Source organism: Rhinopithecus roxellana, chromosome 11, assembly GCF_007565055.1.
Source record: "Rhinopithecus roxellana isolate Shanxi Qingling chromosome 11, ASM756505v1, whole genome shotgun sequence".
Taxonomy (NCBI): domain Eukaryota; kingdom Metazoa; phylum Chordata; class Mammalia; order Primates; family Cercopithecidae; genus Rhinopithecus; species Rhinopithecus roxellana.
The window spans coordinates 21,204,598-21,228,449 of NC_044559.1; the positions used below are offsets into that span (position 1 = coordinate 21,204,598).

A 23,852-nucleotide genomic window follows, 5' to 3' on the forward strand; every position below is an offset into this window, starting at 1 on the left:
ACTACAGGCGCCCGCCACCTCGCCCGGCTAGTTTTTTTTTTTTTTTTTTTTTTTTTTTTTTTTTTTTTTTGTATTTTTTAGTAGAGACGGGGTTTCACCGTGTTAGCCAGGATGGTCTTGATCTTGTGACCTCGTGATCCGCTCGTCTCCGCCTCCCAAAGTGCTGGGATTACAGGCTTGAGCCACCGCGCCCGGCCTCTCCTCTCCTTTCTATCATACACTTAGCACGCACTCCTTACTTGAGAGTATGTTCTTTTTGTGTGCTAGCCTTTCATTAACGTCGACTTCATTCCTTTTATTTTCTACATTTATCTGTATTTTTAAATCTAAAAAATGGCCACATACTCTTCATCTGTGTAAATAAGCAATTTTCCTACTCCGCTTACAACCACAAAGCAGGTTGTCCTATGCAAAGTTGTTTTTTAAAGTTCATTTAAAAAATCAAACTAATTATAAAAGAATGGCCCAGGATGCCATTGTGTTGAGATCAAGCTCTTTTCTCTGTTATTTTCACTTTTTGTCTTCCAAGAATACAAGACCCCAGAAGTCCTTCTGAGACTTTCTCAGGTTTGGTCAGAGTTTCCTTTGCTGAAAAAGTTATCTGAAGAAGGCCTGGGAGACCTATGGGACTTTAGGTCTACATTTAAATTTCTATAATTCATTGACTCAAATGGATCTCACAGCCAGCATGTGTGTTCTTTTATCTTAGAAACTGGGGGCAGAAAGGACATGGAAATAGAAATATTTCAAAGATTTTGATGACCCTTTGCTTTGTTAAAAAAAAAAAAAAGTATTTGAAATGTATTATATTGATGTTGACATATCTTTTCCCAAAGATGGGTGCAAGGATTCCCGAAGCAGAATGTTCATTTTGTCAACAACAACACCATTTGCTACCCTTGTGGGAATTATGTAATATTTATTAATATTGAAACCAAGAAAAAGACTGTACTCCAGTGTAGTAATGGAATTGTGGGCGTCGTGGCAACTAACATCCCCTATGAAGTTGTGGCTTTTTCTGACCGGAAGCTAAAACCCCTCATCTACATATACAGCTTTCCAGGATTGACCAGAAGGACCAAATTGAAAGGTATTCTGGAGAACCCTTCCTCTGCCCCTAATTGAAGGATTTTGTTTAAAGATTTGACTAAATCTATTATGTGAAGATTTCTTTTTTAAAAAGTGTTTGTTTGTTTTTGAGATGGAGTCTCGCTCTGTCACCCAGGCTGGAGTGTAGTGGCACGATCTCGGCTCACTGCAACCTCTGCCTCCCAGGTTCAAGTGATTCTCCTGCCTCAGCCTCCTGAATAGCTGGGATTACAAGTGTGCACCACCACCCTCGGCTAATTTTTGTATTTTTAGTAGAGATGGGGTTTCACTGTGTTGGTCAGGCTGTTCTCGAACTCCTGACCCAGTGATCCGCCTGCCTCGGCCTCCCAAAGTGCTGGGATTACAGACATGAGCCACCATGCCTGGTCTAGTTTTTTTTTTTTTTAAATACACATTTTTAAAGAAGGAATCAAGCTGATCACTGAGGATTTAATTATGTTAGCTAAAGCCTTGCTGTTCAAAGTGTGGTCTGTTTACCAGCAACATTGGTGCTACCTGGGAAGCTTGTTATAAATGCAGAAACTTGGCTCCCACACCAGATCTACTCAATCAGAATCTGCATTTTAACAAAATTGCCCAGGTGATTCATACGCACATTAAACTTTGAGACGCACTGGGCTGGAAGACTATTGCCTTTTTCAGAACAATGATTTTTCTTCTTTCCTAATATTTGTTGAAAATCCAGGTGAATTGATGTTTGTATAGCTTCTAAAGTCAAGTCTCTGAGCCTCAATTTCCTCATCCATGAAATAGGGATAAAGATAGTGTCTAATGTCAAGGCTGTGGTGATGATGATAGATGAAATTATATAATATGTTGTATATGTATGTATGCCAAGTGCTCAATGTTGCCTACCATTTGAATTATTACTGTTTATTTTATTTTATTTTATTTTATTTATTTTAACAGAGTCTGGCTCTGTCACTCAGGCTGGAGTAGAGTGGCATGATCTTGGCTCACTACAGCCTCCACTTCCTGGGTTCAAGTGATTCTCCTGCCTCAGCCTCCCAGGTAGCTGGGATTACAGGCTTGCACTACCGTGTTTGGCTTTTTTTTTTTTTTTTTTTTAATGTTTGTGGCAGAGGATGGGGTTTTACCATGTTGGCCAGGCTGGTCCCGAACTCCTGGCCTCAAGTGATCCACCCACCTCCGTCTCCCAAAGTGCTGGGATTACAGGTGTGAGCCACTGCGCCTGGCCTACTGACTCCTTCTTAGATAAAGCTGACCCACACTGAGCTGCTACACATCTGCTGGAGCCTCCAGCTAATGATTCCCTCATTTGACACCCCATGGGCAGAAAGCTCATGCTTGAGGCTGGACTTGGCTCTGTAGTCTTAAGGGTCAAATGAGTGTTTGGGTGAAGTCAGGGAACTTCACTATAATTTATAATACTTTGTTTGTGGTGAAATTTGCATTCTCAACAGTTTAAGACAACTTTTAAAACATAACCCATTCACCTATCTAGTTGGACCATAACTACACTTTGTCTTTAAAATTTCCCCAGGTTGGTTATTTGGCTGTAGTTCTGTTTGAGCCAATTGAAAGTTAATTCAAACCAATACCCAAGAGTCATACTGAATAATGATACCCTAAAGGAATTCCCAGTAATATTAATCAGACCTGTTTTCACTGTTATTTAATATCAACCTGGAAGTTCTAGCCAATGCAACAAAATATAAAACTGAAGAAAAATATAGCTATGGGAAAGGAGATGATGGATAATGCGATAGTCTGCTAGGACTAACAAAAGAATGCGCAGTAAGATGCTGGTTTTGAAATAAGTACCCATTAGAAATAAGAAATAAGTACCCATTAGAAGATACACGTACTTAGAAATAATTCAAAAAAATAAGTGTGAGTGACCTAGGTGAAGAAAATACAAAAATCACTGATTTAAAATATTTAAATGTATAGAAATATATTCCTGGATGGACAGCCTGGTTATTATAAATATATTTCTGAGATTTGTCATAGACAGTAATTTGTAGGTTTATCATATGTTTTAGACAGCAAGGAGTACTCAAATGATTCTAAAATTCATCTGGGAAAATAAAACATAGAGAATGAGAATAATTTGAAAGAGAATGATGGCAAGGCATTTTAATATTATGGTGCCATAGTTATTAGAAGTGTGGCATTGGTGCAGGGATCACCAGATCAATGGGAGAGTTGAAGACTTGGGACAGAATCTGAAGTATATAAAAGCTGAGTAAATGAAGAAAGAGGCTGTCACCAAAAAGAAGGAGGAAGAGGAGGAGGAAGAAGAAAAGGAGGAGGAGGGAGGAATAAGGAGAAGAAGGAAGAAGAAAAAAGATAGATTATCCAACAGTAGTGTTAAGAAAATGCATATTTTAACAAAAGTATCAAGTTAGATACTCATGGTCTATATCAGATGAAAATGAGCATTCAATATAAATAACAAATCCACTTGAACATAGTAGAAAATACGGGCCGCCACGGTGGCTCCCGCCTGTAATCCTAACACTTTGGGATTCCAAGGCAGGCAGATCATGAGGTCAGGAGATCGAGACCATCCTGGCCGACATGGTGAAACCCTGTCTTTACTAAAAATACAAACGTTAGCTGGGCATGGTGGCATGTGCCTGTAATCCCAGCTACTCAGGAGGGTGAGGTGGGAGAATCGCTTGAACCCTGGAGGCAGAGATTACAGCGAGCCGAGATCACGCCACTGCACTCCAGGCTGGCAACATGGCAAAACTCTGTCTCAAAAAAAAAAAAAAATATATATATATATATATATATATATATATATGTATATATAGAGAGAGAGAGAGCGAGAGAGTGGAGAAAATATGGTAGAATAGAGGAGTGATTCTAGGAAGGGGAAGAACTTTTCACACAAAACAAAAACTTAGAAAAGACAGACATATTTGATTGTATATATATTTAAAACTGATTAACATCAAAACACCATGAAAAATTAAAAGGGAAATAATAAACTGGGTAAAATATTTGAACAAATGGGATCAAATATTTTCAGAGCATTAATGAAACAAGAACAAAACAGCCTCTTAGAACAATGGAAAAGAAATTAGCCCAGACAAATCACTAAACTACAAATGACCAAAGACATCAAAAAATGTTCCGTCTCAAGATTTGTTTTAAAAAGTGTAATTTAAACCAAGATGCTGTTTTTCTGCCTATCAAGGTCACAACTTTTTTAAGATCATAATTGCTAGGTAGAATGCAGTGAAACTGGTAGCACTCTTATTTGCTGAAGGTGGGACTATAAATTGATAGAGTCTTTCTGTGAAGTAAATATTTACTCTATTTGACTCAGAATACTCGCTTCAAGATGAATTCAATTTTTAGGAAATGGTTAAAAATATGTTCAAAGATTTACATGCAAAAGAGTTTAAAAAGCACTGTCATAATAGCACAAGATTGGAGCAACCTACATCTCCAGTATTGTGGATATAGTTAAATAAAATATACTATAAAGGGGTATTATGCAAACATTACAAATCACACTTTTAAAGAAGTGTTAAGATAATATAAAATTGTCAATATAATGTAAATTAAAAGTCAACTTGAGGTAACACTATAATCCAATTCCATTTAAAATGGATTATCATATATATGTGTGTGTGTGTGTGTGTGTGTGTGTGTATACATACATATTATGAGACAGAGTCTCACTCTGTCACCCAGGCTGGAGTGCAGTGGTGGAATCTTGGCTCACTGCAACCTCTGCCTCCCGGGTTCAAGCGATTCTTCAACCTCAGCCTCCTGAGTAGCTGGGATTACAGGTGTCCACCACCACGCCCAACTAATTTTTGTATTTTTAGTAGAGACGGGGTTTTACCATGTTGGCCAGGCTGCTCTCGAACTTCTGACCTCAGTGATCCACCTGCCTTGGCCTCTCAAAGTGCTGGGATTTCAGGCGTGAGCTCTCTCTCCCAGCCTCATATATAATATTTAATCTATGGCTAGTATAGCTATAAAAAGCAAAGTTATATTTAAAGAAAATATATATGTATGTATTTTTTCAAGTAAACACAGAAGAAAATTCTAGAAATAAATTTACCAACTTTGGTGGTAGGATTGTAGAGAATATATTTTTCTCTCTTTTTTTTTGGCATTTTCTTCAAATACCATATTTTCTAAGATTTAAAGAACATCTAAAGTTGGTCATCTTCAATTGTGGAGGGAAACGTCTGTTTAGCAAGCATTTAAAAATCATTAAGGTCTCTTCCTACAGAAAAACTAGTTTTTGTAGTGAATTCTCAATAAATACACTTTTTTCTTTGTTGATTAGACTATGCTGAATATATTCAATAAATGACAGAAGCAAAATTTCAGGATTATATTACGGTCAATTAAAATGAGAATGAGAAAAAAAGCAGAAAACAGCTATTAAAAATCCACAGAACAAGCAATAGAGACATAAACATACGAAGACAGACTTGAGGTGAGGGCAAAGCTTGCACCTGTGGAACCCCACTGACGAGCAGATGAAGAAGAGGGAAAATCAGACCACTCTGTACTGGGAAGTAGAGACAGGCTCTTCTTGTTTTGGCCTCCCCGTGGTATGCATTTTAAAACATGTTGTTGCTAAGACTTTGGAATTCATGTTGCTTTTAATCAACTATAGGTACAAAGGAGTCGGTCACTTTTTATAGCTGTTCCAAAAGCTGGAAGATATTAAGCTAAGGGCCAGATATGGCCTAAGATAAAAGAAATAAGGAAGTAAGCTAGAATTATTACAACTCCCCAAGATATTTAAAGATGCCTAAATAACTATTCTAATTACAATGTCTCATATATTTATGAGATGATTCTTGGGTCATTTCAAACCATACTGAGACATGCATGGTGCAGTATGCTCAGTTCTGCACTGAAGTCTAGAGATAGTAACCTCATGGTCTTAATTCACTTTAATATCTTTTATAAATGGGTCTTAGCTTTGCTCTAAGCTTTCTGTTCATGGTCTTAGAAATTAGCCAGGATCTTTCTTATTCTAATAGTTAAATGCTTTTGAATTACGTGAAAATCATTAGCAAAGGAAAATAAGCTGTAAGACCATAGTTAACTGAACATGGTCTTAACATAATCAAATCCTGATAATGGATTTTATATTTTAGGCAACATTCTCCTGGACTATACTTTGCTTTCATTCAGTTACTGTGGCACCTACCTGGCTAGCTACTCCTCTCTCCCAGAATTTGAACTGGCCCTTTGGTAAGTTTCAGCATCATGTGGAATTCCTTTTACTGGGTTACATTACATTTTCCTCTTACTTTTCTGGATTTTATCAATGGAAATAGACATCAAAAATCTGAAACAAGGAAATATGAAGGAAAAAAATCCCAATCATAAGTTTTCATACAGTTGCTATGTTTAGGCATAAAATTTGGCAGTCAGAGCAAAAACTATATAAGAACTAAATTAGTTATTGTCATTCTCTTTTATTAACACGCTTTATATATTCTCAGATAGAGAATATATTTATAAATACATAAAGTTTCACTTAAAAAAATAAATGGCATCTTGGAGTTGTTCACAAGTTTCCTGCTAATATTGAAATGGAGATGGTCTCTATATTAGAGTTCAGTTTAACCTAATTGTTGTTAGAGACATTAGAACAATTATATCTTCAGAGAGTGGAACATGATACCACTTTTGCCTGCTGTATGGGAAATACCTGTGGTTAAGACACATTTCTTATCTTTCCTGGATCATTTCATGTGGCCAACTTTAAGGCTGTACTCCCTTTTCTATCCATGATACAAGCCCCTTCAAGAGGATATTTTTCTTATTAAGGGGAAGTACAGAATATTCCAGAAATGACTAAAGGATGACATACCAACATTTCTTATACAAAAATGTAAGTACCTAGATTCAGGGAGCCACATTTAGTCTATGTAATTTTTTTTTTTTTTTTTTTTTTTTTTTTTTTTGAGACGGAGTCTTGCTCTGTTGCCCAGGCTGGAGTGCAGTGGCGCGATCTCAGCTCACTGCAACCTCCGCCTCCCAGGTTCAAACAATTCTCCTGCCTCAGCCTCCCGAGTAGCTGGGATTACAGGTACCAGCCATCATGCCTGGCTAATTTTTTGTATTTTTGTAGAGATGGGTTTCACCGTTTTGGCCAGGCTGGTCTTGACCTCCTGACCTCAGGTGATCCACCCACCTTTGCCTCCCAAAGTGCTGGGATTACAGGCATGAGCCACCGTGCCCGGCCATAAAATTTTTTTAAAACAACTTTATGGAGGTATAGCTAACAGATAATGAACTGTTCATATATAAAGTAAATACTTTGATAAGTTTTGACTTATGTATATACCCATCACCATAATCAAGATAATAAATACATCTATCAGCCAGGCGCAGTGGCTCATGCCTTTAATCCCAGCACTTTGGGAAGCTGAGGCGGGCGAATCACGAGGTCAGGAGGCGAGACCATCCTGGCTAACATGGTGAAATCCCGTCTTTACTAAAAATACAAAAAATTAGCCGGGCATGGTGGTGGGCGCCTGTAGTCCCAGCTACTCGGGAGGCTGAGGCAGGAGAATGACGTGGAGGCAGGAGGCGGAGCTTGCAGTGAGCCGAGATTGCGCCACTGCACTCCAGCCTGGGCGACAGAGCGAGACTCTGTCTCTAAATAAATAAATAAATTCATCCATCACCCCAAAAGTTTCCTTGTGTTCCTTCAGAGCTTCCTTATTAGCCTTTGTCAGTGATGTGGTTTCTGTCACTCTAGTTTGCATTTTCTGGTAGTTCATATACAGGGAGTCATACAGTGTATATTCTTTTGTCCGGCTTCTTTCATGCAGCATAGTTATTTTGAAATTATCTTATGTTGCTGCATGTATATTATCTTATGTTGCTGCATGTATATGTCAATAGTCATTCCTTTCTATTCCATGATATGGATATACCATACTTTATTCACTTGTTGATGGATGTACTGTATTAGCTTGCTAGGGCTTCTATAACAAAATATCACAAACTGAGTGTCTCCAATAACAGAAATGTATCATCTCACAGTTCTGGATACACAAGATAGGAAGCAGCTGGGGAGAGATGACAAGTGCATAAATTCTGATAGTTCCAAAAGCAGAATGCTCCAGTTGTCCTTCCTAAATGCAATCTGTGAATATTAAAAAAGCAATGAAGTGGAATGAGCACAAATGTGTTAGTGTAACAGACTTAGACCTGAATCCTGGCTCCACAAATTACTAGCTGTGTGATCTTAGAAAGGCTGAGCCTTCGTTTCTTCCTCTGTAAAGTGGATATATCAAAATCTCCTAAATATGGTTTTTCTAATAATTCATTGACTAAAAGTATGCATCATACCTAATAGTATCTATTATATTATATTTATTTAAGTCTGAGTTTCAAAGATGATGATTCTTAGGCTAATTCTGGGCCACCGATGTATTTTGTTTTGGCCATAAAGTATTTTTAAAACTGGAAAAATTTAGAGAAAAAGTTATCTGTATAGCCTTTCTCAAACACAGGAAACCCTGGACCTGTATTCCCACATGGTCACAGTCTGGTGTGGGCTAGTAAGTGGGTACGCATTCTAGATGCCCACCACCTTAAGCAGGGGTCGGTAAACAATGGCCCATAGGCCAAATCTGGCCCACCGCCTGTTTTTGTAAATAAAGTTTTATTGGAACATGCTCATTTGCTTATATATTATCTATGGCTGCTTTTGCTCTATAATGGCAGACTTGAGTTGTAGTAGAGCCCATATATGGTCTGCAAAGCTAAAAAGATTTACTGTCTGGTCCTTTATAGAAAGAGCTTGCCAACCCATCTTAGAAGTGTTTATACTCAGTACATTTCATTCATTTACATTAACTTCCTGGCTCCTGTAAGCATTTGAGTTTGCTCACTGGATTTAATTCATTCAGTAAATTTGTATCTCCTGCTTCCTGCTGGATATAAAATGTACCTCTTCTTAGGTACATTTTAGGTATATCTGAGCCTTCTGTAGGGCATTTTTGATAAGCTGAGGTGAGACTGAGACTATGGGTAGGTAGTATCTCCTCTCTGTCCCAACCCTTCCCCTAGATTTGTTTGCATGTCTTAATATTCATGTGCACTTCTGTTTAAGAAATTTGAGTCAGAGGGGAGAGACAAGGGGGCAGGAGTGAGGAGGGCAGGGGAGGATAGGGTAGATGCTGTGGGGAGGACCAGACACTGCTCTATCATGAGGAGATTCTCAGTGAGGCCCTGTGGCAGCATACTCATTCTGGGGCCCAAGAATGAGTATGAACAGAGCTGGGAGACAGACCCTCCTCCAGCCTCTGCTCTGCAAACCTAAGATCAGAAGCTTTGGGAGCAACCCTGATGGCACCCTCGGGTGCTGCATAGAAATGTGAATGGGATTTAATCCTGTGATGAGGCCCAATAGTCCTCTTCACCAAGTAGCTTTGCCAGCAGTGGGCTTAAACACGAGGGAGCTAGAAGATGAACAGGGAGTAGGATGCATCTCACTTGGTGACAGCAGTTAGTCTGTGGACCCTGGGGACTCCCAGAAATAATTTAGTAAAAGTTCAAAAGAGGTGAACTTCTGGAATTCAGACCAGGAGGAGCTCAAGTACCATGATTTGACTCCTGGAAATAAATTGGTCTAAAAAGACTTTACCCTGATGTTCTAATGTTTTAAAAGAGCAGAATGGATTCATATATTATTTGTGTAATTAAAAATAACAACTTTGAAAAAGAATCTAAAATAGGTGGGAAATGGTCTCATGGTTGTAGTCCCAGGCTGGTGGGGTCTGGGATATCTGGGCTTCATAAGCAAAGACAATGTGCTATACACCAGCCGTACCACCACCAGCAGTTTCATTAGAGAGGCATTCACTGAGATTTCCAATGGGTTAGTGCATTTAATCCCTGCCTCACCCCTACAACAACCCCCATGAGACATCTATGATGGTCCTCATTTTAAAGAAAGAGACTGAAACTTCAGAGAGATGAGATGTTAAAGCAGAATTTTCAAACAGATTGTTAGATGTAAGATGGTTTTATGTAACTCCTTAAAAATGGAACCAGCAGGAAGACAAAAGAAGCTGGTCCCTGTCTTAGTAAGTTGTCACAAGATCCCATGGACTGAGTGGCTCATAAACAATAGAAATGTTTCTCACAATTCTGGAGGCTAGAAAGTCCAAGATCAAGGCACCAGGAGCTTCAGTGTCTGGTGAGGGCCTGCTTCCTGATTCATGGATGATAATTTCCACCATGTCCTCACACCGTTGAAGGGATGAGCTAGATCTCTTTTATAAGGACACTCATCTCAATCATGAGGGCTCTGCACCCTTGACCTGATCACTCCCCAAAAGTCCCAATACCCCAATACCATCACCACTGGGGTTAGGATTTCAACATATAAATTTGGGGGCAGGCACAAACAGACCATAGCAATTCCTGAGTGCTGAAAAGAACACACACACAGCTGGGCACGGTGGCTCACGCCTGTAATCCCAACACTGGGAGGCCAAGGTGGGTGGATCACCTGAGGTCAGGAGTTCAAGACCAGCCTGGCCAACATGGCAAAACCCCATCTCTATGAAAAATACAAAAATTAGCCAGACATGGTGGTGGGTGCCTGTAATCTCAGCTACTCGGGAGGCTGAGGCAGGAGAATCACTTGAACCTGGGAGGCGGAGGTTGCAGTTAGCTGAAATTGTGCCACTGCACTCCAGCCTGGGTGACAGAGCGAGACTCCATCTCAAAAACACACACACACACACACACACACATGCTTACTCACATAGAAATAGAGTTAGAAAAAGGAGTGATTAAATAAAATTTCCAGGTTAATATATGAATGATGAACTTTCCAGAGGTCTCTAAAACCTTAGCACCTTAACCTTAACTATTCTACCAGGGCATACAATCATAGCATTGTACGTGTTCTAGAGTTTAGCCTGTAAAAGCATGCCTGCCTTTATCACATCGGGCTGTCAGTATATACTATGACAGCAAAGTTACATTCCCCAGGAGTGTCAGATATGGGGCAAAGCAAGGTACAAAGTCTGGTTTTTGTTCGAGGAGGCTTGTTGGAAAATGCCTCCCAGCATGATATGAGAAATCAAGCCAACACAATTTTTCTTTTTTCCAAGTTTCATTTTTTTGTTGTTCTTATAGCTACTTGCCTAAACTTATATAGTTGGTGAGTTGCTGAGTGGGCTTTAAACTCATTTGGTTTCTAAGCTCTTTTATAGCTTTCATTGATCTAAGGCACAATGGGAACATGTAGTAGGGGCACCTCACCTAGTCTGACGGTGGAGGGGAATGGTCAGGGAAGGCTTCCTGGAAGGAGAGGTAATGTTTAAGCAGATACTTGTATTAATTAGCTAGGCCTACCATAGCAAAGTACCACAGACTGAGTGGCTTAAACAGCGTACATGTATTGCCTCCCAGTTCTGGAGACTAGAATTCTGAGATGAAGGTCTCAGCAGGGTCGGTTCCTTCTGAGGGCTGTGAGAGAGAATCTGCCCCCACGCCTCTCACCAACTTCTGCTCACTTGTTTGCTGGCAGTCCTTGGCTTACAGACACATCACCCAGATCTCTGCTTTTATTTTCACATGGCATTCTCCTTGTGTGTGTCTATCTCCAAATGTTCCCTTTATATAAGAACACCAGTCTTATTGGATTAGGGCCCATCCTAATGACTTCATTTTAACTTGATTACCCGCTGTAAAGACCATATTTCCAAATAAGGTCACATTCTGAGGTGCTGGAGGTTAGAATATTAACGGGAATTTGGGGGAGGCACAGTTCAACCCATAGCAATACCTAAAGGATGAGCAGGAATCAGCTTTATGACGAGAAGAAAGAACATCCCAGGCACAAGAATGGCATGTGCAAAGGCCATGAAGTAGAAAAAGCACAGCAGGTTTCAATGAAAAGGTCATAATAATGGGAACAAGAGATTTGCCATGAGAGAGGCAAGCTTGGAGGCACAGTCAGAGGTGAGCTCATGAGCAGCCATATAAGTAGGTGACCATGTGGTTTATCATCCAAATCAGGATGCTTTTGAGAGTGAAAGAGGGTGTTGCTGATAAATGCAGGGCACTTCAGCCTAAACTGGGTTTCTCCTAGGCATACTGGGAAGGATACCCACACTCCATATAAGCTGTGCTAATGGACAAATCCTTTATCCTAAAGGCAGTGGGGAGCTACTAAAGGGTTTTAAGCAGGGATGTGACACAATTATATCTGCATTTAAGAAGACTCCTTTCAGCCAGTTATTTCCAGTGAAAGTATCTCCAGTACTTTCATATTGTGGAAGATATATTGGAAGGAAACAAGGCATGAACATCAATTAGGAGGCTGTGGTGGTCCAGGTGAGAGATGACTGTGGCATGGACTAGGGTGGGAGTAGGGATGGAGGGAAGTGAAACTATTTGGGAGGTGTTTGGGAGGAAGCATCATGGGACTTATAACTGACTAAATGTTGAGTGTTGTGCTGAGGAAGAGGGATGGGTCTAGGGTTATACCCAGAGTTGTGTGTGACTTGGGCAACTTAGGGACACTGTGGTGCTATTCAGAGAGATACTGAGGGCTTGGAGACAGGGAATTTAGGGGAGGCAATGGGGGAAGATAAGCTGGGGGACAAACGGAACTGACAGTGCTTGAGATGAACAAACAGAGATATCTAGTTGGCAGCTGATATATCAGTTAGGACTTAGGTTCAGTTGTGGCCACAGAAACCCAAATCACCAACACGTGTTTCCTTCTCTCACATGCAATTGTCTGGGCACGAGCAGCTGTGAATGGTGTGGTGGCTCCTCGGGGTCAGCGTCCAGTCTCCCCGTCATGCTGCTCTGCTTTTCCTAGGGTGTTGCTTTCATCTCTGGTCTATAATGGGGTAAATAGTAGAGATGAGAGCAACACCCTAGGAACAGCAGAGGAACCCTAAACCACCAGTGTATTTTGGGAGCCAATGGGGAGGGAAAAGGATGAGGGGAAGGGTACAAACCTTTTGTTGAAATGCAGGGCTTGCAGGAAAGAGATCATTGCCTGACCCAGGGACCACTTCAAGGGCTTTTGGAGAGGACAAGTGACAGTAGGAAGATGCAAGAGCCTTTAGTACCAAGGTTCTCAACACTGACTACATGCTGGAATGACTTGTGAAGCTTTTAAGAAATGTTAGTGCCCACTCTTTCCCTCTCCCCCCAGCCAGTTAAATCGGAACCTCAGACCAGCAATATGCCTTGAGATGCCTTGAACCATTGCTTGAGAAGGAAGGACACACACATTATTACTTTGGAAGAATTGCATAAGGCTTATGACTTGGAAAAAAATTCTTTTTGGAAACACAAGCATTTTTTTTTTTTTTTGAGATGGAGTCTCACTCTGTCACCCAGGCTGGAGTGCAGTGGCACGATCTCAGCTCACGGCAAGCTCCTCCCGGGTTCACACCATTTTCCTGCCTCAGCCTCCCGAGTAGCTGGGACTACAGGTGCCCCCACCACACCCAGCTAATTTTTTGTATTTTTAGTAGAGAACAAGTTTCACCATGTTAGCCAGGATGGTCTCGATCTCCTGACCTCATGATCTGCCTGCCTCAGCCTCCCAAAGTGCTGGGATTCCAGACGTAAGCCATCGTGCCTGGCCTTGGAAACACAAGCATTTCTTTAAGAATGACCAGATGTTGCCATATGTATTTATGGCGCAAGCAAGTGTTGTCTCAGCAGTTTCTCTGTTTGCTTATCATAGTGGCATTTAGAAACTTGAACATGCTTTCATTTATGTAAATAGTTTGTGAAGCTTTGACAATAAATGTAAACAGACATGAAATTATAAATCTGCTAAATTTGTATTAAGGGTATTCATTATTGAGAGAAAGTCCCCTTCCTCCACACTCAACTCCTATGGCAATTACGGACTCCATTTTACCCAGAACACTTAAGTGCCTCAGCATCTGTATGATATAGTGGAGTGGGTGCTGGCATAGGTACCAGCTGACGTGATGTATCACTAGCTCTCAGGGTGATTGCCACATACATGGAACACCTGGGAGTGCTGGAAGTGTACTGGGATTGAATCTACAAAGTGTGTTTTCATTCACAGTGGAGGCTATGTCAAGCAAGGGAAGGTCCAGCCCTCTTGCGGGTGTGGTGAAAGGCTCTACTAGCAAAGACATGGGCGCCGGAGTGGGTCCCATGTAGCCTGCGGGTGCTTATTCAGTGATGTACATGGCTCTGATCCTGGACACAAAATCTATACTGGAGAGGAAATGACTGCTGAAATAAGGCAATTGTATGAATATTTAAAATGCCTGGAACAGTAAAGTAATGATAATTCAAAAAGAAAGAAAGGAAGGGAGGGGAAGGGAAGGGAAGGGAAGGGAAGGGAGGAAGGGAGGAGGGAGGGAGGGAAGGGAGGGGAGGGGAGGGGAGGAAGGAAGGAAGGAGGGAGGGAGGGAGGGAGGGAAGGAAGGAAGGAAGGAAATAAATAAATAAATAAATAAATAAATAAATAAATAAATGCAGGACTTAGAAGGTACACACATGACTGCCACTTACATTCATTGACTGGATAGTCTATAAACCACAGCCAGCTTCTAGGGCGGCTGGGTAATATTAGGTCCTTATTGTGAGTGGCCATATGTGCCTGGCTAATATTCGGGGGTTCTGTTACTCACAGGGAGAAATGGAGAATAAATATTGAGGGACACATGCCCTTGCCACAGATATCCAGGACTGGTGCTCAGGAGCGAGGGCTGGAGATAAACATTTGGGAATAATTAAGTCAATGGATAGCCAAAGTGCTAAATGTAAGTAAGAACACCTCAAGAAGAGCCTAGGGTGGAACCTAGAGGAATATCAATGGAAGGGACCCACCTAGGAGACTCATAGGAGTAGCTATGAAAGGAGAAAGGACACTAGGCAAGGAGGGTTCCAGAATGTGCCTCAGCCTGAGTTCTACGGAAAGCAGAGGCTGGGGCAAGAACTCATGCACCCCATCTTTAGCAGGGTGTGTGATCCCAGGACAGGAGAACTAGTATGAGGGTGCATTACCTTGCTGGCCACCATTTGGTTCCAAGTGCAATTGGTTACTCTATCTTGAAAGTGGTCTTCTGAGAGGTTCTATGAACTGCTGTGAATCAGGACAGTCCTCAAGCAGTGATAGACTGTGAGTGGGGAAGGGGAGAGGAGGAGATAAGAATTCACCCACCAACTCCTGTATCCCATCGATCAAAGCCTCACTGCACAGGGTGATAACTCCTTCACACTTTCAGATTTGTCGTGATTGTCCCCAGAAGCCCCAGTGAAGCCCCAGTGAAGCCTCTGGGCATATGAAGTGGGTGTGAGGCGAGGCACAGGTGGGGTGTGCCTACATGAAGTTAGTCAAAGTGCACACAGAGTTGGACAGCCACTGAGTCAGCCAGGCAGAAGAGGTGGTCAAGGGCCCAGACACAATTGAGAGGATCTGTGATGTCCCATAAGAGGTGTGTGACAGAGAGTCTGAGACTGATTCCAGAAGGTGGTTGTGGTGAACAGTGACCAGTTCTGCAGAGGTAAAGTTAGACAATGACCGAGAAGTGCCTTTTGGATTTAGGATGAAGGCAGGTATCTGTGGATATAGCTATGTCAGTGGAATGGTGGTGACAGGATGCAGATATCCTGGGATGAGGAGAATGTAGCTGAGGAAGCCATGGTGGTGACTTTAGAACAGCTTGCTCAAAAAGTTTGACTCCGAGGAGAGGGGAGAGACATAGAAAGGTGAGACTAAGGGAAGGCTTCTTTTGAGAATGATATGGATGAGCACTCGTGTGTTGGCAGAAAGAAGTCAGGAGAGAGGGAGAGTTGAAGATGCAGTTATCATGGATAAACCAATGTCCCTAAGAAGGCAAGACTGTGGGACCCAGAGCACAGGAGGTGAAATTGGTGTTAGGTAGGAGGAAGGACGCACCTTCCATTGTAAGAGAAGAGGAGGTGGAGAGAACCATGCCAACCCAAATGGGTAGTTATACTTGAGAGCAAGAATTCTCAGCTGATGGCCTCTATTTTATTCACGAGAATCAAGGTCATTTACTGAGATTGAGAAGGGAGTAGAGGAGCTAGAGGTTTCAGGAGAGGGGAGAATATTTTAAATGCCCATTTTAGAGAATGAGAGAGAGAGAACTAGCCAGAGAAACATAGCAGTATTGGAGAGACTATTGAGGGTCTGGTGGGGGTGGCAACCACAAATTTATGGTGTTACTGCCATGTACAGTCCTGTAGTCTTTGTTCCCATGTCTCCAGTAGCCCAGGCTTTCAGTTGTCTCCATTCAGGGTTGACGGTCTTTGCCAGGTACCTGATGCAAAAAGTCAAAGGATCAAGGGAACCAGAGATTCCAGCAAGAGTGTGGTTGATGTGATGGGCAGGGCATTTGTCATAGGAAATGAAGGACGAGGGCAGGAGGGAGTGAAAGACAAGCTAAGTTCAATAAATATTAGCTCCAGTTTCCTAATCACGACTCTGAATGGAGTTCTGGCCCCTCATTTAAGGGCATAGCTCACATTTAATTTTTTTCTTTTCTTTCATGTAGCAAGGGACTTTGTTCATGGTAGGAGTTCAGGATAGTCTCTTAAATGGGTAAATGAATAAATCCATTTTAAAATACACCACTTTATTCATTTATTTATTTTTGAGATGGAGTGTTGCTCTGTCGCCCAGGCTGGAGTGCAGTGGCATGATCTTGGCTCACTGCAACCTCCGCCTCCCAGGTTCAAGCAATGCTCCTGCCTCAGCCTTCCAAGTAGCTGGGACTGCAGGCATGCACCACCACACCCAGCTAATTTTTGTATTTTTAGTAGAGACAGGGTTTCATCATATTGGCCAGGCTGGTCTCGAACTCCTGACCTCGTGATCCACCCACTTGGGCCTCCCAAAGTGCTGGATTACAGGTGTGAGCCACCGCACCTGGCACCACTTTAATTTTTAAAACTCACTAAATGATCAATTGGCATGAATGAGAACAGAACCCCAAGATCCATATGGAGTACTCATGTGTAATACTTAGAGATTCAGGCACTTACACTTGTTTTGTAGCAAATGTGATGATATATTTCATTTTCTAGGTTTGGCTGAGTTAAATTGCAAAATTATTAAAGAGGATAAAATAGCCTTGGTATAGCATATGACAGTATAATGTTTTTAAAATATACAGTTATTTTGCTTTCTTAGGATACAATACAGTGATAAGCATAATTATTTATAAATTTGACATTAAGGTCATTGATTATATCAATCGTATCATAAATTATATCCCAATTTATACAAATTTAAAAAATAGATAAATGTTCTAAGTACGTGAAATTCAAATTAATTTTTTTTCATCAAATGCTATTTTTCTCTAAGGAACTGGGAATCAAATGTCATTTTATGCAAGAAATCACAGCCTGGAATGGATGTGAACCAAATGTCTTTTAACCCCATGAACTGGCGCCAGCTGTGCTTATCAAGTCCAAGTGCAGTGAGCGTGTGGACCGTTGAAAGAAGTAACCAGGAGCATCATTTCAGAGCAAGGTAGGAGGCTTTGTTACAACAGTAGCAATACAATGGTCCTTGTTTGCATTCATGTAATGTGATTGGGTCAATTTGATGAATTAAGTGGCTTTATACATACATATATATGCATACACACACACACGTATATACATTCAACTTATCTTGTTATAACATCTTTCTACATGTGTGATTACCTTGGAGGGGTTGTTTGCGTTTCAAAAGAATTCTCTGACTTGTTTCCCAATGAATTTATTTAAAATATTAAGTTCTCTGAGAGTTTTTTCCAACATGATCTAATTTTCTAAAATTTGATTTGTCCTTACTATTTTAAATAATGCCTGTTGTATAAAAAGGAGAGTTAAGACTTTTTGCTATTATTTGGATGCCCTACTGGAATTTCAAAAATAAGAAACGGTTAGATATAGAAAGTATGCAGATTGGCCGAGCGCCGTGGCTCACGCCTGTAATCCCAGCAGTTTGGGAGGCCAAGGCAGGCAGATCGTGAGGTCAGGAGATTGAGACCATCCTGGCTAATACGGGGAAACCCTGTCTCTACTGAAAATACAAAAAAATTAGCTGGGCATGGTGGCACCCGCCTGTAGTCCCAGCTACTCGGGAGCCTGAGGCAGGAGAATCACTTGAACCCAAGAGGCGGTGGTTTCTATGAGCCAAGATCGCGCCACTGCACACCAGCCTGGGGACAGAGCAAGATTCCGTCTCAAAAAAAAAAGAAAAGAAAGTATGCAGATTATACATTCAGCCACATTATCCACAAGCAAAAGGTTAGTTGTGTATAGTGGAGCCATGGGAGTTACCTGTTTAAATAGAACTGGGTCAAAGAGAAATTCTGTGACAAATGCCCTGGTGATAATGGGTGCTTTTGTTGAGAAAGAGCTCGGAGACTCAAGGTGCTACTGAGCTGACCATTTCCAGTGTACTTCATGAAGTCACAGTTGGAGAGATGTTGGATCTCTTGATTTTAAGAGATTGCAAAGTGTTCCCTTGAAATTGCAATTTTTGATAAATCGCCTTAAGAGAATCTAAAGCTAGTGAATAAAGCTTTCGAAATGGAGAGCCTTAAGAGAAGCACTTCTTTCTGCTCAGTGCTCTTCATGTCTCAACTTCTTTTTCACAATCCCATTGAACAGCCAAATCTGTCTCTAGTGAGAGTTGACAACACTGCACCTTTTAGTAAAAGTGGGTGGTATCTCCAGCAGATCCTTATGAGGGCAGACAAGTAATTTATCACACCCTTTTCTGCCTTTGCCTCCCTCAAACGTTCTACTCAAGTTCTGAATACTGAGTTGTAACTTTTCTATAAGCAAATAAAATGGGAGATGAAATGAGTGGATTGTCCTAGTTCACAAAGCAAGCAGAATTCAAACACACTTCAGCCTTACATTTGAGTAGTAGATGCTGTTTTTATGTGATTGTTTTTCTTTATTTTATTTTATTTATTTTTTATTATACTTTAAGTTCTAGTGTACATGTGCACAACATGCAGGTTTGTTACATATGTATACATGTTCCATGTTGGTGTGCTGCACCCATTAACTCATCATTTACATTAGGTATATCTCCAAATGCTATCCCTCCCCCCTCACCCCACAACAGGCCCCAGTGTATGATGTACCCCTTCCTGTGTCCAAGTGTTCTCATTGTTCAATTCCCACCGATGAGTGAGAACATGCAGTGTTTGCTTTTTTGTCCTTGCGATAGTTTGCTGAGAATGATGGTTTCCAGCTGCATCCATGTCCCTACAAAGGACATGAACTCATCCTTTTTTATGGCTGCATAGTATTCCATGGTGTATATGTGCCACATTTTCTTAATCCAGTCTGTCAGTGATGGACATTTGGGTTGGTTCCAAGTCTTTGCTATTGTGAATAGTGCCACAATAAACGTATGTGTGCATGTGTCTTTATAGCAGCATGATTTATAATCCTTTGGGTAGATATCCAGTAATGGGATGGCTGGGTCAAATGGTATTTCTAGTTCTAGATCCTTGAGGAATCACCACACTCTCTTCCACAATGGTTGAACTAGTTTACAATCCCACCAACAGTGTAAAACTGTTCCTATTTCTCCACATCCTCTCCAGCACCTGTTGTTTCCTGACTTTTTAATGATCGCCATTCTAACTGGTGTGAGATGGTATCTCATCATGGTTTTGATTTGCATTTATCTGATAGCTAGTGATGATGAGCATTTTTTCATGTGTCTGTTGGCTACATAAATGTCTTCTTTTGAGAAATGTCTGTTCATATCCTTTGCCCACTTTTTGATGGGTTGTTTGTTTTTTTCTTATAAATTTGTTTGAGTTCTTTGTAGGTTCTGGATATTAGCCCTTTGTCAGATGAGTAGATTGCAAAAATTTTCTCCCATTCTGTATATTGCCTGTTCACTCTGATGGTAGGGTTTTTTTTTTTTTTTTTTTTTTTTTTTTTTTTTTTTTTTGCTGTGCAGAAGCTCTTTAGTTTAATTAGCTCTCATTTGTCAATTTTGGCTTTTGTTGCTTGCTTTTGGTGTTTTAGATATAAAGTCCTTGCCCATGCCTATGTCCTGAATGGTATTGCCTAGGTTTTCTTTTAGGGTTTTTATGGTTTTAGGCCTAACATTTAAGTCTCTAATCCATCTTGAATTAATTTTTGTACGAGGTGTAAGGAAGGGATCCTGTTTCAGCTTTCTACATATGGCTAGCCAGTTTTCCCAGCACCCTTTATTAAATAGGGAATCCTTTCCCCATTTTTTGTTTTTGTCAGGTTTATCAAAGATCAGATGGTTGTAGATGTGTGGTATTATTTCTGAGGGCTCTGTTCTGTTCCATTGGTCTATATCTCTGTTTTGGTACTAGTACCATGCTGTTTTGGTTACTGTAGCCTTGTAGTATAGTTTGAATTCAGGTAGCGTGATGCCTCCAGCTTTGTTCTTTTGGCTTAGGATTGTCTTGGCAATGCGGGCTCTTTTTTGGTTCCATATGAACTTTAAAGTAGTTTTTTCCAGTTCTCTGAAGAAAGTCATTGGTAGCTTAATGGGGATGGCATTGAATCTATAAATTACCTTTTCACAATATTTATTTTCACAATATTGATTCTTCCTATCCATGAGCATGGAATATTCTTCCATTTGTTTGTGTCCTCTTTTATTTCATTGAGCAGTGGTTTGTAGTTCTCCTTGAAGAGGTCCTTTACATCCCTTGTAAGTTGGATTCCTAGGTATTTTATTCTATTTGAAGCAATTGTGAATGGGAGTTCACGCATGATTTGGCTCTCTGTTTGTCTATTATTGGTGTATAAGAATGCCTGCGATTTTTGTCCATTGATTTTGTATCCTGAGACTTTGCTGAAGTTGCTTATCAGCTGAAGGAGATTTTGGACTGCGAGGATGGGGTTTTCTAAATATACAATCATGTCATCTGCAAACAGGGACAATCTGACTTCCTCTTTTCCTAATTGAATACCCTTTATTTCTTTCTCCTGCCTGATTGCCCTGGCCAGAACTTCCAACACTATGTTGAGTAGGAGTGGTGAGAGAGGGCATCCCTGTCTTGTGCCAATTTTCAAAGGGAATGCTTCCAGTTTTTGCCCATTCAGTATTATATTGGCTGTGGGTTTGTCCTAAATAGTTTTTATTATTTTGAGATACATTCCATCAATACTGAATTTATTGAGAGTTTTTAGCATAAAGGGCTGTTGAATTTTGTCAAAGGCCTTTTCTGCATCTGTTGAGATGATCATGTAGTTTTTGTCTTTGGTTCTGTTTATATGCTGGATTATGCTTATTGATTTGCATATGTTGAACCAGCCTTGCATCCCAGGGATGAAGCCCACTTGGTCATGGTGGATAAGCTTTTTGATGTGCTGTTGGATTCAGTTTGCCAGTATTTTATTAGGGATTTTTGCATTGATGTTCATCAGGGGTATTGGTCTAAAATTCTCTTTTTTTGTTGTGTCTCTGCCAGGCTTTGGTATCAGGATGATGTTGGCCTCATAAAATGAGTTAGGGAGGATTCCCTCTTTTTCTATTGATTGGAATAGTTTCAGAAGGAATGGTACCAGCTCCTCTCATACCTCTGGTAGAATTCGGCTGTGAATCCGTCTGGTCCTGGACTTTTTTTGGTTGATAGGCTATTAATTATTGCCTCAATTTCAGAGCCTGTTATTGGTCTATTCAGGGATTCAACTTCTCCCTGGTTTAGTCTCGGGAGAGTGTATGTGTCCAGGAATTTATCCATTTCTTCTAGGTTTTCTAGTTTATTTGCATAGAGATGTTTATAGTATTCTCTGATGGTAGTTTGTATTTCAGTAGGGTCTGTGGTGATATCCCCTTTATCATTTTTTATTGCATCTATTTGATTTGTCTCTCTTTTCTTCTTTATTAGTCTTGCTAACGGTCTATCAATTGTGTTGATCTTTTCAAAAAACCAGCTCCTGGATTCACTGATATATTGAAGGGTTTTTTGTGTCTTTTTGTGACTCTATCTCCTTAAGTTCTGCTCTGATCTTAGTTATTTCTTGCCTTCTGTTAGCTTTTGAATGTGTTTGCTCTTGCTTTTCTGGTTCTTTTAATTGTGATGTTAGGGTGTCAGTTTTAGATCTTTCCTGCTTTCTCTTTTGGGCATTTAGTGCTATAAATTTCCCTCTACACACTGCTTTAAATGTGTTCCAGAGATTCTGGTATGTTGTATCTTTGTTCTCACTGGTTTCAAAGAACATCTCTATTTCTGCCTTCATTTCGTTATGTACCCAGTAGTCATTCAGGAGCAGGTTGTTCAGTTTCCATGTAGTTGAGCGGTTTTGACTGAGTTTCTTAATCCTGAGTTCTAGTTTGATTGCACTGTGGTCTGAGAGACAGTTTGTTACAATTTCTGTTCTTTTACATTTGCTGAGGAGCGCTTTACTTCCAACTATATGGTCAATTTTGGAATAAGTGTGGTGTGGTGCTGAGAAGAATGTATATTCTGTTGATTTGGGGTAGAGAGTTCTGTAGATGTCTATTAGGTCTGCTTGGTGCAGAGCTGAGTTCAATTCCTGGATATCCTTGTTAACTTTGTGTCTCGTTGATCTGTCTAATGTTGACAGTGGGATGTTAAAGTCTCCCATTATTATTGTGTGGGAGTCTCAGTCTCTTGGTAAGTCTCTAAGGACTTGCTTTATGAATCTGGGTGCTCCTGTAATGAGTGCATATATATTTAGGAGAGTTAGCTCTTCTTGTTGAATTGATCCTTTTACCATTATGTAATGTCCTTCTTTGTCTCTTTTTATCTTTGTTGTTTTAAAGTCTGTTTTATCAGAGACTAGGATTGCAACCCCTGCCTTTTTTGTTTTCCATTTGCTTGGTAGATCTTCCTCCATCCCTTTATTTTGAGCCTATGTGTCTCTGCACATGAGATGGGTCTTCTGAATACAGCACACTGATGGGTCTTGACTCTTTATCCTGTTTGCCAGTCTGTGTATTTTAATTGAAGCATTTAGCCCATTTACATTTAAGGTTAATATTGTTATGTGTGAATTTGATCCTGTCATTATGATGTTAGCTGGTTATTTTGCTCATTAGTTGATGCGGTTTCTTCCTAGCACCGATGGTCTTTACATTTTGGCATGTTTTTGCAATGGCTGGTACCGGTTGTTCCTTTCCATGTTTAGAGCTCTTGTAGGGCAGGCCTGATGGTGACAAAATCTCTCAGCATTTGCTTATCTGCAAAGGATTTTATTTCTCCTTCACTTATGAAACTTAGTTTGGCTGGATATGAAATTCTGGGTTTAAAATTCTTTTCTTTAAGAATGTTGAATATTGGCCCCCACTCTCTTCTGGCTTGTAGAGTTTCTGCCGAGAGATCCACTGTTAGTCTGATGGGCTTCCCTTTGTGGGTAACCCGACCTTTCTCTCTGGCTGCCCTTAACATTTTTTCCTTCATTTCAACTTTGGTGAATCTGACAATTATGTGTCTTGGATTCGCTCTTCTCGAGGAGTATCTTTGTGGCGTTCTCTGTATTTCCTGAATTTGAATTTTGGCCTGCCTTGCTAGGTTGGAGAAGTTCTCCTGGATAATATCCTGCAGAGTGTTTTCCAACTTGGTTCCATTCTCCCCGTCACTTTCAGATACGCCAATCAGATGTAGATTTGGTCTTTTCACATAGTCCCATATTTCTTGGAGGCTTTGTTCATTTCTTTTTACTCTTTTTTCTCTAAACTTCTCTTCTCACGTCATTTGATTCATTTGATCTTCAATCACTGACACCCTTTCTTCCAGTTGATCGAA

At 40.6% G+C, this 23,852-nt stretch overlaps 1 protein-coding gene across 1 annotated transcript in view; it reads left to right on the top strand.

The window, feature by feature from the left end:
* CFAP43 (cilia and flagella associated protein 43) overlaps positions 1 to 23,852 on the top strand; it is a 118,410-nt gene that overhangs the window by 1,068 nt on the left and 93,490 nt on the right. Inside the window, exons 2-4 of the mRNA XM_010356218.2 lie at positions 837 to 1,090; positions 6,216 to 6,312; positions 17,441 to 17,608. Coding sequence (XP_010354520.2) covers positions 837 to 1,090; positions 6,216 to 6,312; positions 17,441 to 17,608 — 519 coding nt within the window. The remainder of the gene's footprint in view (positions 1 to 836; positions 1,091 to 6,215; positions 6,313 to 17,440; positions 17,609 to 23,852) is intronic.